The 15,282-nt window shown below is 51.3% G+C and overlaps 1 protein-coding gene across 2 annotated transcripts in view; it reads left to right on the top strand.

Moving 5' to 3' along the window:
* The window catches only part of LOC138739707 (arfaptin-2-like), a 66,563-nt gene that overhangs the window by 17,846 nt on the left and 33,435 nt on the right, over positions 1 to 15,282 (top strand). The window contains exon 5 of one of the 2 annotated variants that reach the window (XM_069892302.1): positions 5,898 to 6,005. The exons of the other annotated variant lie outside the window; for it this stretch is intronic. Within the exon in view, the coding sequence (XP_069748403.1) occupies positions 5,898 to 6,005 (108 nt within the window). The remainder of the gene's footprint in view (positions 1 to 5,897; positions 6,006 to 15,282) is intronic. 2 annotated transcript variants of the gene reach the window in all.

The raw sequence follows: 15,282 nt of genomic DNA, 5'->3' as shown, positions 1-15,282 counted from the left end.
AATTACTAAACCCATATTTTTTTTTTTAGCTTTTTTGGGGTCAAATATAATAGATGTAAAAAATTCTAATTAACCATTCCATATCTTACATTAGTCAATTTAATTACATTGTCCTGACACATAGTCACCCAATCATCTTCGGGAAAAATAAATATTAAATCACTCTCCCATTTAAATTTAGATTTCTCCCAATTTGACTTATCAATACTATCTTGTAACAAATTATACATAAATGAAATATGACCCTTTTTTGGTATAGAGGAAATCAAAGATTCAAATCTCGACAAAGTAGGTAAAATCATCTCTCTACCATAATTATCTTTTATCAAAGCTCTAAGTTGATAATACACAAACAAAGAATTTACAGGTATATCAAATCTTTCCCTCAATTGATTAAAAGAAAGAAATTGCCCTTCTTCAAAACAATCTTGTATTGTCTTTATACCTTTAGAGTCCCAAATCTTTAAATGATTATTAAACATTGGAAAAGGAATAAGCTGATTATTATACAATGGAGTTAGAATTGATCATTTATCTTTCGACTCTAACACCCTGTTTTTTTAATCCAAATCTTTAACAAATGTTTCAATATCTGCATATCATATTGCTGTAATAAAATCAAATTCCAACAAAATTTAAATTCATGTATCTCAACCCTAGAAATACACGCCATCTCCACTTTAGCCCAGCTAGGAGGCTGATTTAAATCCATCAATCTACTGACAAACTTCAACTGGGCCACCTCATAATAATTTTGAAAATGTGGTAACTGTAGTCTGCCCAATACATACTTCCATGTAACTCTATGCAACGCTACTCGAGCTAATTTACCTTTCCATAAAAACTCTCCCACTGCTTTATTCAAATCTTGAAAAAAGCGCTTTGGAAGTAAACAAGGTATTGACTGAAATAAATATTGAATTTGAGGAAAAATATTCATTTTAATACAATTAAACCAACCAAAGTTAATGAAAGATCTTTCCACTTAATCAAATCTGCTTTAATCCGTCTTAATATAGGCACATAATTTAATTGATATAATGATTGATAATTAGTATGCATAAGCACACCTAAATATTTTATTTTATTTGTCCACCTTAATTTTGTAATAGTTTTAAATTCAGAATAATCTCCCACTCCAACTGGTAAAATTTCACCTTTATCCCAAATAACTTTATATCCCGATAATTCTCCAAATTTCGACCAACACTCTTGCAAATGTTTCAACGATTGTTCCGGTTCCGTCAAGTATATCAACACATTGTCCACAAATAAGTTAATTTTATATTCTTCATTCTTAACCCTCATCCCTCTAATTTCTTCATTTTGTTTAATAGCCTGAGCTAACGATTCAATAGCCAGCACAAATAAAGCTGGTGACAATGGGCAGCCCTGCCGAGTTGAACGAGTCAATTTAAATGGTAAAGAAATCTGTCCATCTGTCCATATTGAATCGGGTTCGTATATAAAGCCTTAACCCAACCAATAAAAAAAGGGCCGAATTTAAATTTCTCTAACACTTTAAATAAAAAATCCCACTCAACCCTATCAAAAGCTTTTTCTTCATCTAATACAACCAGGTTAGGTTGCTTTCAGTATGCGTTGACCGAAGTAATTAATCGAAATATATTGTCTGATGTGTTTCTATTCTTAATGAAACCTGTTTGATCAATATGTACCAATTTTGGTAAATATTTAGCAAGTCTATTAGTTAATATTTTCACTATAATTTTATAATCTACATTTAATAAAGAAATAGGTCTATATGAAGACACTTTTAATGGATCTCTATCTTTTTTTGGAATAACAGTTATTAAAGCACTTGAACATGATTCTGGTAACTTCTGATCTTCAGTAACTTGATTCAACACTTCTCCAAATACATTAGAGAAATCATCATAAAAAAGTTTATAAAATTCCACAGGGAATCCATCATCCCCTGGAGACTTTCCATTAGGCATTTCCTGAATAGCTTCCTTAATTTCAAAATCCGTAAATGGAGATTACAATTCCTGAACATCATTCCCATCTAATACTGGTAACTTTAATTTAGGTAAGAGTCAATAGAACCATTATCCTGTTTCCCCTCAGAAGTATATAATTTTAGATAAAATGAATAAAACTGGGTCGTTAATTTCCTGAGGCTTATAAGTAACTTTTGAATGCTTCTTAACAGCATTAATAGTCCGAGATGCCTGTTCAGCTTTCAATTGCCAAGGAAGTACCTTAAGAGCTCTTTCCCCCAACTCATAAAAATGTTGTTTAGATCGATTAATTAAGGGGTCAAACTGATAAGTTTGTAAAGTATTATAACATAATTTCAACCTCGCTAATGCGGCTTTTTTATCTTCTGTTATACCTTTCTGAAAATCTTTCTCTAACTCAGCAATCTGATTTTCTAACTCTAAACTTTCTGCCATATATTGTTTCTTAACTTTCGTAGAATAACTAATAATCTGCCCCCTTAAATAAGCTTTTAAAGCGTCCCATATTACAAAATGACTATCCACAGATTTAACATTCTCGGTCAAAAATAAAGAGATATGCTCTTTAACAAAAGTAACAAACTCTGTTTTTTTCAATAACATTGTGTTAAACCTCCATCTAAACGACGGACGTACTACCTCCGAACTTTCACAAGAAAAAAGTAATAATGAATGATCTGATATAGCTCGTTATTCAGCTCGTTATACCTACCTTGTAAATGTGCTGATACCAAAAATAAATCAATTCTAGAAAACAAATCGTCATGAAGAGTAAAAAGAAAAATCTTTCTCTTTAGGATTAACTTTTCTCCAAATATCCACCAAATTTAAATCTTTCATTAACGCATTAATTTGTGTTGCCATCTTTGTTTTCCTTATACTTTATGGATTTCTGTCCAATAAATGATCCAGAACACAATTAAAATCACCACCAACTAAGACATTTTCATTAGCTTGAGTTATCAGTAAAAAAGCTTCTGAAATAAACTGCTCATCGACAATATTAGGGGCATAAAGATTCAGCAAAGTCCAAGATTCAGCAAAAATTTGACAGTTCACTCTTAATACTCTTCCAGCGTACCCCTCTGAAGATTCCAATCCAAATGGTAAATTTTTATGACTCAAAATCGCTACTCCTCTTGCCTTAGAATTAAAAGAAGAAAAAAACATGACCAAACCAATCTCTTTTCAATTTCAAATGTTCTTTTTCAGTCAGATGTGTTTCTTGTAAAAAAGCAATGTCAATTTTCATTTTTTTAATATAAGCCAATATTCTCTTTCTCTTAATTGGATTATTTAATCCCTGGACATTAAAAATTGCAAAATTAAATTTAGACATCTTTTTAACTACTAATATATTTAGACACTATAAAATAATGCTCCCTTCTATAATTCTTCAAAAAAAGGGAAAGAAACCCTCCCTCAAAAAAACAATAAATAAAAAACACAAAAAAAAACACCCAAAGGTAGTAATACCCTAAAAATCTGGGTAGATTGCGTGGGTAAACCCACTGGCGGCAGATGACTATTAAAGTTTTCAGTGTCATCCACCCCCCGCTCCCCCCCCGCTCCAGCCAGATACATATTTATTATTTAATTAAACACAATCGAATATAGTCCATATATTCAACCCACTGATTCCAACCAAGCCCAATGACTGCTCCAGGTTTTCAACATCAAGAAGACTTTGTGTCAACTCTTTCTTTCCATACTTTTCATTCTTTCCATACCCATGTCCATTTCCATTTCTATTTACCCTCCTCTTAGGAGACAATGGGGGAGAACGCCCATTTCTTAGCAGTTCCAACAAAGAATTAGCAAAAGCCAAAGCATCATGATCATTCTCAAAGAATTGAGATTGAAAATTTCCATAAAATACCTTCAAAATTGCAGGATAACGAAAAGCAAACTTGTAGCCCTTTCGCCACAAACATCTTTGGCTGTATTAAATTCTCGTCATCTTCTAATAACCTCTTGGCTCAAATCGGCATAAAAGAACATTCTGTTATTTTGAACCATTAATGGAGACTGATTCTGCTGTGCTTTCTGTACTTCCATACGTAGGATCATTTCTCTGTCTTGGTATTTTAAACAACGAACCAACACTGCTCTCGGTGTTTGTCCTGGAAGTGGTTTTCTTCTCAGAGCTCTATGAGCCCGATCCAATTCCAAGCCTTCAGGAAAAACCTCTTTACCCAGCACCTCTGGGATCCAGTGCTTAAAAAATTTTATAGGGTCGGAACCTTCAATGTCTTCTGGAAGACCAACTATTTTCACATTATTCCTTTGGCTTTGATTTTCCAGCGAATCAATCTTCTTCAATAAGTCTCTTCTTTGAATCCCCCAATCTACAAAAGAACCTTCCACTTTTTCCATTTTTTTTCAATTACGTTCCACATCATTTCGACACTCAGAAAAGGCTGTTTCAATTTTCTTCAAATGATCTTGCACAGTATTGACTGATTTTATACATCTATTAATATCTCTCTTGACTACAGTCATTTCCTGTTTCATAGTTGACATTTCATCACACAAAGTATTCATTTTTATTTTCATCTCCATAAATCCTTAATTCATCTGAGTTGATATTTGTTTTTGACATATTGTCCATTTGACAAGCAATCCCTTCCAAAACAGTGAACACTGAATCCATTCCAGATTCCACCTCCACTTCTTTGAGGTCTACCTCCTTTACAGGCTCCTCCTCCTGGACAAATTCCAATAAGGTAAGTTCCTCTTCTTCCTCAGTCATCGTAAATCCTTTAAGGTACGCCCTCTTCGGGGCGTTGGCGTTCGGGTTCCCCCACAGCCAATACTTTGTTCAGCAATTCTCGGACCCGGGATGCCCCATGCAAGCCAGGCAAAGCCGTCGGACGCGCAGGAGCGTCCTCCGACACTACACTGCGCGTCCCCGGGCCGCCCAGCAAGATCGCAGGTTCGCGGGACCCCTTGTCGGCCATGCCACCCGCGCACATGGCTTCATGTGATCGTGGGTCGGCAACTGCCGAACTCACCAAAGTGTCGGTGCCATCTTGCGAAGGCAGGATCAGCGCCAAGGTCAAACTCCTTTGAGGCTTGGAGGCTCCCAACGACGATTCCGTGGATTCAGCTATGCAAGTAGGTCTCAGTTCTTCCACACTTTTGTATAGTAATTTTTTACGAAGTTGAGGTTTAGATTTTTTCACATTAGTTGCCATCATAAATCACTGTTATTTAAACAATTGTAAATATTGTTTTTAACCACTTTTATGCTTTTTAAAAACCGTTTATTTAGTAAATCCAGCTGGGGAAAGGTGGAATACACGTGTTTCTTCTACACCATCTTGCCACGCTCCCTCTGCTGCTTAATTTCAGGAAGAACAGATCCAGCCTTCAATCCAGTCTCCCCCACAACTCGAGCCTTCCAGTCCAGGCCATGACACAAGACCATGACATAGGAACAGAAATAGGCCATTCAGCCCATCGAGTCTGCCTTGCCATTAAATCAGGACCTGACCCATTTTCCCATTCAGCCCATTGCCCGGCCTTCTCCCTGTAACCTTTGATGCCAAGAACCTATCAATCTCTCCATTAAATAAATCCAATGACCTGGTCTCCAAAATTGCCTGTGACAACAAATTCTACAGAGACACCAGCCTCCTGGTGAATCTCTTCTGCACACTCTCCAGCCCGACTAAAGGCCGCTCCGCTTGACCCGTATGATCTAGTGGGTGGGAGGTGGCAGAGGTTGGGTGCGGGGATGGTGCGGGAGGTGAGTGGATGATGGCTGGGCCTTAGCTGGTGTTGGGGCAGGGCTTGGGGAGAGATTCAGTGGTGTGGAGGGTGAGAGTGAGAATAGGGATTGTCTCGTCAGCCTTGACAGTTGAACGTCTGCAAGACCTGTACCTAATTTATACTCTTTCTAACTTGCAGCCAAGCTAGAGTCAATGCAGCTTCCATGGAAGGAGAGGGCAGTAGGAGGGCCAAAGGATGGAAAACCTTGGCTCAGTCTGATCCCGAAAGTCAGCACTTGGAATCAGAGTAGGCAGCCAATTTTTTAAGTAGCTGGTTGTACGTAAAGGTTTACTGGTCCCAGCACAGATACACAGCAGAGGAGCATCCAGCGGACGAACAGGCCCTACAGCCCACAATGACAGCACCAAACACCATGTCCAAATCACTCTAACTCCTGCATCTCTCTATCTCCCTCCATATTCATGGGTCTATCCAGGACCATTGTACCTGCTTCTGCCAATACCCCTGGCATGCTATTCCAGGCACCCACCACTCTGTCTAAAAAAAAAAATACCTGTACATTTTAAACACCCACCCCACCCCCACCATACACACACATCTGTGTGTGACGCTTTTACCCTGGGGACAAGATTCTGACTGTCCACCCTAATGATACCTCTCATAGTTTTATAAATCTCCCTTCAGCCTCCGACTCTCCAGAGAAAACAACCCATCTGTCCAACCTCTCCCCATAACCCATCCCTCTAAACCAGGCATCACCCTGGTGAACCTCTTCTCACCATAACCTATCCCCTAACCCTAATGTGGTTATTTTCAAAAAGCTACAGATCCCTCTGCATATCAATGGTTTTAAATGCCCTGACATTAATTGTACATTATTCCCCTTGCCTTTCATCCCCCAAGTGCAATACCTCACACTTGTGCGGATTAAAGTCCATCTGCCCAGATCTGGAACTGATCCTGTTAGATTATTTGCCAACCCTCTACACTGTCCTTAACTCCACTGATCTTTGTATCATCTGCAAACTCACTCACCCATACACTTGCATCTATATCACAAACATTAAAAGTCCCAACTCCAATTCTTGTGGAACACCACTGGTCACAGGTCTCCAGCCTAAGTAACACCCTTCCACCGCCACCCTCTGTCTTCTTTGGTCCAGTCTATTATGAATCCACTCTCTGAACTTCACATAGATCTCACATTTCTCAATATCATCTGAGCAGGTGACTTTTGTGCCAAGGGCAATTTCAGTTCAATATTTTTGGACATTTAAAGGATTTTACTTCAAACTGGATCAAATGGAGCATGGTAAATGCTACCTCAGTAAGATGCACTGTGTGCGGGTCCCGTCCCCCAGTGCGGGTCCGTGCGGGTCCCGTCCCCCAGTGCGGGTCCGTGCGGGTCCCGTCCCCCAGTGCGGGTCCGTGCGGGTCCCGTCCCCCAGTGCGGGTCCGTGCGGGTCCCGTCCCCCAGTGCGGGTCCGTGCGGGTCCCGTCCCCCAGTGCGGGTCCCGTCCCCCAGTGCGGGTCCCGTCCCCCAGTGCGGGTCCCGTCCCCCAGTGCGGGTCCCGTCCCCCAGTGCGGGTCCCGTCCCCCAGTGCGGGTCCCGTCCCCCAGTGCGGGTCCCGTCCCCCAGTGCGGGTCCCGTCCCCCAGTGCGGGTCCCGTCCCCCAGTGCGGGTCCCGTCCCCCAGTGCGGGTCCCGTCCCCCAGTGCGGGTCCCGTCCCCCAGTGCGGGTCCCGTCCCCCAGTGCGGGTCCCGTCCCCCAGTGCGGGTCCCGTCCCCCAGTGCGGGTCCCGTCCCCCAGTGCGGGTCCGTGCGGGTCCCGTCCCCCAGTGCGGGTCCGTGCCTGTGTGGGACCCGTCCCCCAGTGCGGGTCCGTGCCTGTGTGGGACCCGTCCCCCAGTGCGGGTCCGTGCCTGTGTGGGACCCGTCCCCCAGTGCGGGTCCGTGCCTGTGTGGGACCCGTCCCCTGGTGACGGATATTCATTGATGTCTGCCCTCAGCAGTGTCAGTTCTCACAGCTGCATTCGCTGTAAGTTGCAGCCATATCGCGGGTTTTCAGCATTGAGGGAGCTCCACACCGGGAGAGGGCCATTGAGGGAGTTCCTTACCGGGAGAGGGCCATTGAGGGAGTTCCTTACCGGGAGAGGGCCATTGAGGGAGTTCCTTACCGGGAGAGGGCCATTGAGGGAGTTCCTTACCGGGAGAGGGCCATTGAGGGAGTTCCTTACCGGGAGAGGGCCAGTGAGGGAGTTCCTTACCGGGAGAGGGCCATTGAGGGAGTTCCTTACCGGGAGAGGGCCATTGAGGGAGTTCCTTACCGGGAGAGGGCCATTGAGGGAGCTCCACACCGGGAGAGGGCCATTGAGGGAGTTCCTTACCGGGAGAGGGCCATTGAGGGAGCTCCACACCGGGAGAGGGCCATTGAGGGAGTTCCTTACCGGGAGAGGGCCATTGAGGGAGTTCCTTACCGGGAGAGGGCCATTGAGGGAGTTCCTTACCGGGAGAGGGCCATTGAGGGAGTTCCTTACCGGGAGAGGGCCATTGAGGGAGTTCCTTACCGGGAGAGGGCCATTGAGGGAGTTCCTTACCGGGAGAGGTCCATTGAGGGAACTCCACACCGGGAGAGGGCCATTGAGGGAGTTCCTTACCGGGAGAGGGCCAGTGAGGGAGTTCCTTACCGGGAGAGGGCCAGTGAGGGAGTTCCTTACCGGGAGAGGGCCATTGAGGGAGTTCCTTACCGGGAGAGGGCCATTGAGGGAGTTCCTTACCGGGAGAGGGCCATTGAGGGAGTTCCTTACCGGGAGAGGGCCATTGAGGGAGCTCCTTACCGGGAGAGGGCCATTGAGGGAGTTCCTTACCGGGAGAGGGCCATTGAGGGGGTTCCTTACCGGGAGAGGGCCATTGAGGGAGCTCCACACCGGGAGAGGGCCATTGAGGGAGTTCCTTACCGGGAGAGGGCCATTGAGGGAGTTCCTTACCGGGAGAGGGCCATTGAGGGAGTTCCTTACCGGGAGAGGGCCATTGAGGGAGTTCCTTACCGGGAGAGGGCCATTGAGGGAGTTCCTTACCGGGAGAGGGCCATTGAGGGAGTTCCTTACCGGGAGAGGGCCATTGAGGGAGTTCCTTACCGGGAGAGGGCCATTGAGGGAGTTCCTTACCGGTAGAGGGCCATTGAGGGAGTTCCTTACCGGTAGAGGGCCATTGAGGGAGTTCCTTACCGGGAGAGGGCCATTGAGGGAGCTCCACACCGGGAGAGGGCCATTGAGGGAGTTCCTTACCGGGAGAGGGCCATTGAGGGAGTTCCTTACCGGGAGAGGGCCATTGAGGGAGCTCCACACCGGGAGAGGGCCATTGAGGGAGTTCCTTACCGGGAGAGGGCCATTGAGGGAGTTCCTTATCGGGAGAGGGCCATTGAGGGAGCTCCACACCGGGAGAGGGCCATTGAGGGAGTTCCTTACCGGGAGAGGGCCATTGAGGGAGTTCCTTACCGGGAGAGGGCCATTGAGGGAGTTCCTTACCGGGAGAGGGCCATTGAGGGAGCTCCACACCGGGAGAGGGCCATTGAGTGAGTTCCTTACCGGGAGAGGGCCATTGAGGGAGTTCCTTACCGGGAGAGGGCCATTGAGGGAGTTCCTTACTGGGAGAGGGCCATTGAGGGAGTTCCTTACCGGGAGAGGGCCATTGAGGGAGTTCCTTACCGGGAGAGGGCCATTGAGGGAGTTCCTTACCGGGAGAGGGCCATTGAGGGAGTTCCTTACCGGGAGAGGGCCAGTGAGGGAGCTCCTCACCGGGAGAGGGCCAGTGAGGGAGCTCCACACTGGGAGAGGGCCAGTGAGGGAGCTCCACACTGGGAGAGGGCCATTGAGGGAGTTCCTTACCGGGAGAGGGCCATTGAGGGAGTTCCTTACCGGGAGAGGGCCATTGAGTGAGTTCCTTACCGGGAGAGGGCCATTGAGGGAGTTCCTTACCGGGAGAGGGCCATTGAGGGAGTTCCTTACCGGGAGAGGGCCATTGAGGGAGTTCCTTACCGGGAGAGGGCCATTGAGGGAGTTCCTTACCGGGAGAGGGCCATTGAGGGAGTTCCTTACCGGGAGAGGGCCATTGAGGGAGTTCCTTACCGGGAGAGGGCCAGTGAGGGAGCTCCTCACCGGGAGAGGGCCAGTGAGGGAGCTCCACACTGGGAGAGGGCCAGTGAGGGAGCTCCACACTGGGAGAGGGCCAGTGAGGGAGCTCCACACTGGGAGAGGGCCATTGAGGGAGTTCCTTACCGGGAGAGGGCCATTGAGGGAGTTCCTTACCGGGAGAGGGCCATTGAGGGAGTTCCTTACCGGGAGAGGGCCATTGAGGGAGTTCCTTACCGGGAGAGGGCCATTGAGGGAGATCCTTACCGGGAGAGGGCCATTGAGGGAGTTCCTTACTGGGAGAGGGCCAGTGAGGGAGCTCCTCACCGGGAGAGGGCCAGTGAGGGAGCTCCACACTGGGAGAGGGCCAGTGAGGGAGCTCCACACTGGGAGAGGGCCAGTGAGGGAGCTCCACACTGGGAGAGGGCCAGTGAGGGAGCTCCACACTGGGAGAGGGCCAGTGAGGGAGCTCCACACTGGGAGAGGGCCAGTGAGGGAGCTCCACACTGGGAGAGGGCCAGTGAGGGAGCTCCACACTGGGAGAGGGCCATTGAGGGAGCTCCTCACCGGGAGAGGGCCAGTGAGGGCTCCTCACCGGGAGATGGCCAGTGAGGGAGCTCCATACCGGGAGAGGGCCAGTGAGGGAGCACCACACCGGGAGAGGGCCATTGAGGGAGCTCCTCACCGGGAGAGGGCCATTGAGGGAGTTCCTTACCGGGAGAGGGTCATTGAGGGAGTTCCTTACCGGGAGAGGGCCATTGAGGGAGTTCCTTACCGGGAGAGGGCCATTGAGGGAGTTCCTTACCGGGAGAGGGCCATTGAGGGAGTTCCTTACCGGGAGAGGGCCATTGAGGGAGTTCCTTACCGGGAGAGGGCCATTGAGGGAGTTCCTTACCGGGAGAGGGCCATTGAGGGAGTTCCTTACCGGGAGAGGGCCAGTGAGGGAGCTCCTTACCGGGAGAGGGCCATTGAGGGAGTTCCTTACCAGGAGAGGGCCATTGAGGGAGCTCCACACCGGGAGAGGGCCATTGAGGGAGTTCGTTACCGGGAGAGGGCCATTGAGGGAGCTCCACACCGGGAGAGGGCCATTGAGGGAGTTCCTTACCGGGAGAGGGCCATTGAGGGAGCTCCACACCGGGAGAGGGCCATTGAGGGAGTTCCTTACCGGGAGAGGGCCATTGAGGGAGTTCCTTACCGGGAGAGGGCCATTGAGGGAGTTCCTTACCGGGAGAGGGCCAGTGAGGGAGTTCCTTACCGGGAGAGGGCCATGAGGGAGTTCCTTACCGGGAGAGGGCCAGTGAGGGAGTTCCTTACCGGGAGAGGGCCATTGAGGGAGTTCCTTACCGGAAGAGGGCCATTGAGGGAGTTCCTTACCGGTAGAGGGCCATTGAGGGAGCTCCACACCGGGAGAGGGCCATTGAGGGAGTTCCTTACCGGGAGAGGGCCAGTGAGGGAGTTCCTTACCGGGAGAGGGCCATTGAGGGAGTTCCTTACCGGGAGAGGGCCATTGAGGGAGTTCCTTACCGGGAGAGGGCCATTGAGGGAGCTCCACACCGGGAGAGGGCCATTGAGGGAGTTCCTTACCGGGAGAGGGCCATTGAGGGAGCTCCACACCGGGAGAGGGCCATTGAGGGAGTTCCTTACCGGGAGAGGGCCATTGAGGGAGTTCCTTACCGGGAGAGGGCCATTGAGGGAGTTCCTTACCGGGAGAGGGCCATTGAGGGAGTTCCTTACCGGGAGAGGGCCATTGAGGGAGCTCCACACCGGGAGAGGGCCATTGAGGGAGTTCCTTACCGGGAGAGGGCCAGTGAGGGAGTTCCTTACCGGGAGAGGGCCAGTGAGGGAGTTCCTTACCGGGAGAGGGCCATTGAGGGAGTTCCTTACCGGGAGAGGGCCATTGAGGGAGTTCCACACCGGGAGAGGGCCATTGAGGGAGTTCCTTACCGGGAGAGGGCCATTGAGGGAGTTCCTTACCGGGAGAGGGCCATTGAGGGAGTTCCTTATCGGGAGAGGGCCATTGAGGGATCTCCACACCGGGAGAGGGCCATTGAGGGAGTTCCTTACCGGGAGAGGGCCATTGAGGGAGTTCCTTACCGGGAGAGGGCCATTGAGGGAGCTCCACACCGGGAGAGGGCCATTGAGGGAGTTCCTTACCGGGAGAGGGCCATTGAGGGAGTTCCTTACTGGTAGAGGACCATTGAGGGAGTTCCTTACCGGGAGAGGGCCATTGAGGGAGTTCCTTACCGGGAGAGGGCCATTGAGGGAGTTCCTTACCGGGAGAGGGCCATTGAGGGAGTTCCTTACCGGGAGAGGGCCATTGAGGGAGTTCCTTACCGGGAGAGGGCCATTGAGGGAGTTCCTTACCGGGAGAGGGCCAGTGAGGGAGCTCCTCACCGGGAGAGGGCCAGTGAGGGAGCTCCACACTGGGAGAGGGCCAGTGAGGGAGCTCCACACTGGGAGAGGGCCATTGAGGGAGTTCCTTACCGGGAGAGGGCCATTGAGGGAGTTCCTTACCGGGAGAGGGCCATTGAGTGAGTTCCTTACCGGGAGAGGGCCATTGAGGGAGTTCCTTACCGGGAGAGGGCCATTGAGGGAGTTCCTTACCGGGAGAGGGCCATTGAGGGAGTTCCTTACCGGGAGAGGGCCATTGAGGGAGTTCCTTACCGGGAGAGGGCCATTGAGGGAGCTCCACACCGGGAGAGGGCCATTGAGGGAGTTCCTTACCGGGAGAGGGCCATTGAGGGAGTTCCTTACCGGGAGAGGGCCATTGAGGGAGTTCCTTACCGGGAGAGGGCCATTGAGGGAGTTCCTTACCGGGAGAGGGCCATTGAGGGAGTTCCTTACCGGGAGAGGGCCATTGAGGGAGTTCCTTACCGGGAGAGGTCCATTGAGGGAACTCCACACCGGGAGAGGGCCATTGAGGGAGTTCCTTACCGGGAGAGGGCCAGTGAGGGAGTTCCTTACCGGGAGAGGGCCAGTGAGGGAGTTCCTTACCGGGAGAGGGCCATTGAGGGAGTTCCTTACCGGGAGAGGGCCATTGAGGGAGTTCCTTACCGGGAGAGGGCCATTGAGGGAGTTCCTTACCGGGAGAGGGCCATTGAGGGAGCTCCTTACCGGGAGAGGGCCATTGAGGGAGTTCCTTACCGGGAGAGGGCCATTGAGGGGGTTCCTTACCGGGAGAGGGCCATTGAGGGAGCTCCACACCGGGAGAGGGCCATTGAGGGAGTTCCTTACCGGGAGAGGGCCATTGAGGGAGTTCCTTACCGGGAGAGGGCCATTGAGGGAGTTCCTTACCGGGAGAGGGCCATTGAGGGAGTTCCTTACCGGGAGAGGGCCATTGAGGGAGTTCCTTACCGGGAGAGGGCCATTGAGGGAGTTCCTTACCGGGAGAGGGCCATTGAGGGAGTTCCTTACCGGGAGAGGGCCATTGAGGGAGTTCCTTACCGGTAGAGGGCCATTGAGGGAGTTCCTTACCGGTAGAGGGCCATTGAGGGAGTTCCTTACCGGGAGAGGGCCATTGAGGGAGCTCCACACCGGGAGAGGGCCATTGAGGGAGTTCCTTACCGGGAGAGGGCCATTGAGGGAGTTCCTTACCGGGAGAGGGCCATTGAGGGAGCTCCACACCGGGAGAGGGCCATTGAGGGAGTTCCTTACCGGGAGAGGGCCATTGAGGGAGTTCCTTATCGGGAGAGGGCCATTGAGGGAGCTCCACACCGGGAGAGGGCCATTGAGGGAGTTCCTTACCGGGAGAGGGCCATTGAGGGAGTTCCTTACCGGGAGAGGGCCATTGAGGGAGTTCCTTACCGGGAGAGGGCCATTGAGGGAGCTCCACACCGGGAGAGGGCCATTGAGTGAGTTCCTTACCGGGAGAGGGCCATTGAGGGAGTTCCTTACCGGGAGAGGGCCATTGAGGGAGTTCCTTACTGGGAGAGGGCCATTGAGGGAGTTCCTTACCGGGAGAGGGCCATTGAGGGAGTTCCTTACCGGGAGAGGGCCATTGAGGGAGTTCCTTACCGGGAGAGGGCCATTGAGGGAGTTCCTTACCGGGAGAGGGCCAGTGAGGGAGCTCCTCACCGGGAGAGGGCCAGTGAGGGAGCTCCACACTGGGAGAGGGCCAGTGAGGGAGCTCCACACTGGGAGAGGGCCATTGAGGGAGTTCCTTACCGGGAGAGGGCCATTGAGGGAGTTCCTTACCGGGAGAGGGCCATTGAGTGAGTTCCTTACCGGGAGAGGGCCATTGAGGGAGTTCCTTACCGGGAGAGGGCCATTGAGGGAGTTCCTTACCGGGAGAGGGCCATTGAGGGAGTTCCTTACCGGGAGAGGGCCATTGAGGGAGTTCCTTACCGGGAGAGGGCCATTGAGGGAGTTCCTTACCGGGAGAGGGCCATTGAGGGAGTTCCTTACCGGGAGAGGGCCAGTGAGGGAGCTCCTCACCGGGAGAGGGCCAGTGAGGGAGCTCCACACTGGGAGAGGGCCAGTGAGGGAGCTCCACACTGGGAGAGGGCCAGTGAGGGAGCTCCACACTGGGAGAGGGCCATTGAGGGAGTTCCTTACCGGGAGAGGGCCATTGAGGGAGTTCCTTACCGGGAGAGGGCCATTGAGGGAGTTCCTTACCGGGAGAGGGCCATTGAGGGAGTTCCTTACCGGGAGAGGGCCATTGAGGGAGATCCTTACCGGGAGAGGGCCATTGAGGGAGTTCCTTACTGGGAGAGGGCCAGTGAGGGAGTTCCTCACCGGGAGAGGGCCAGTGAGGGAGCTCCACACTGGGAGAGGGCCAGTGAGGGAGCTCCACACTGGGAGAGGGCCAGTGAGGGAGCTCCACACTGGGAGAGGGCCAGTGAGGGAGCTCCACACTGGGAGAGGGCCAGTGAGGGAGCTCCACACTGGGAGAGGGCCAGTGAGGGAGCTCCACACTGGGAGAGGGCCAGTGAGGGAGCTCCACACTGGGAGAGGGCCATTGAGGGAGCTCCTCACCGGGAGAGGGCCAGTGAGGGCTCCTCACCGGGAGATGGCCAGTGAGGGAGCTCCATACCGGGAGAGGGCCAGTGAGGGAGCACCACACCGGGAGAGGGCCATTGAGGGAGCTCCTCACCGGGAGAGGGCCATTGAGGGAGTTCCTTACCGGGAGAGGGTCATTGAGGGAGTTCCTTACCGGGAGAGGGCCATTGAGGGAGTTCCTTACCGGGAGAGGGCCATTGAGGGAGTTCCTTACCGGGAGAGGGCCATTGAGGGAGTTCCTTACCGGGAGAGGGCCATTGAGGGAGTTCCTTACCGGGAGAGGGCCATTGAGGGAGTTCCTTACCGGGAGAGGGCCATTGAGGGAGTTCCTTACCGGGAGAGGGCCAGTGAGGGAGCTCCTTACCGGGAGAGGGCCATTGAGGGAGTTCCTTACCAGGAGAGGGCCATTGAGGGAGCTCCACACCGGGAGAGGG

Source organism: Narcine bancroftii, chromosome 7, assembly GCF_036971445.1.
Source record: "Narcine bancroftii isolate sNarBan1 chromosome 7, sNarBan1.hap1, whole genome shotgun sequence".
Lineage (NCBI taxonomy): Eukaryota > Metazoa > Chordata > Chondrichthyes > Torpediniformes > Narcinidae > Narcine > Narcine bancroftii.
Note: the sequence above shows the minus strand (reverse complement) of the source record. Positions and strands in the feature narration are given on the sequence as shown.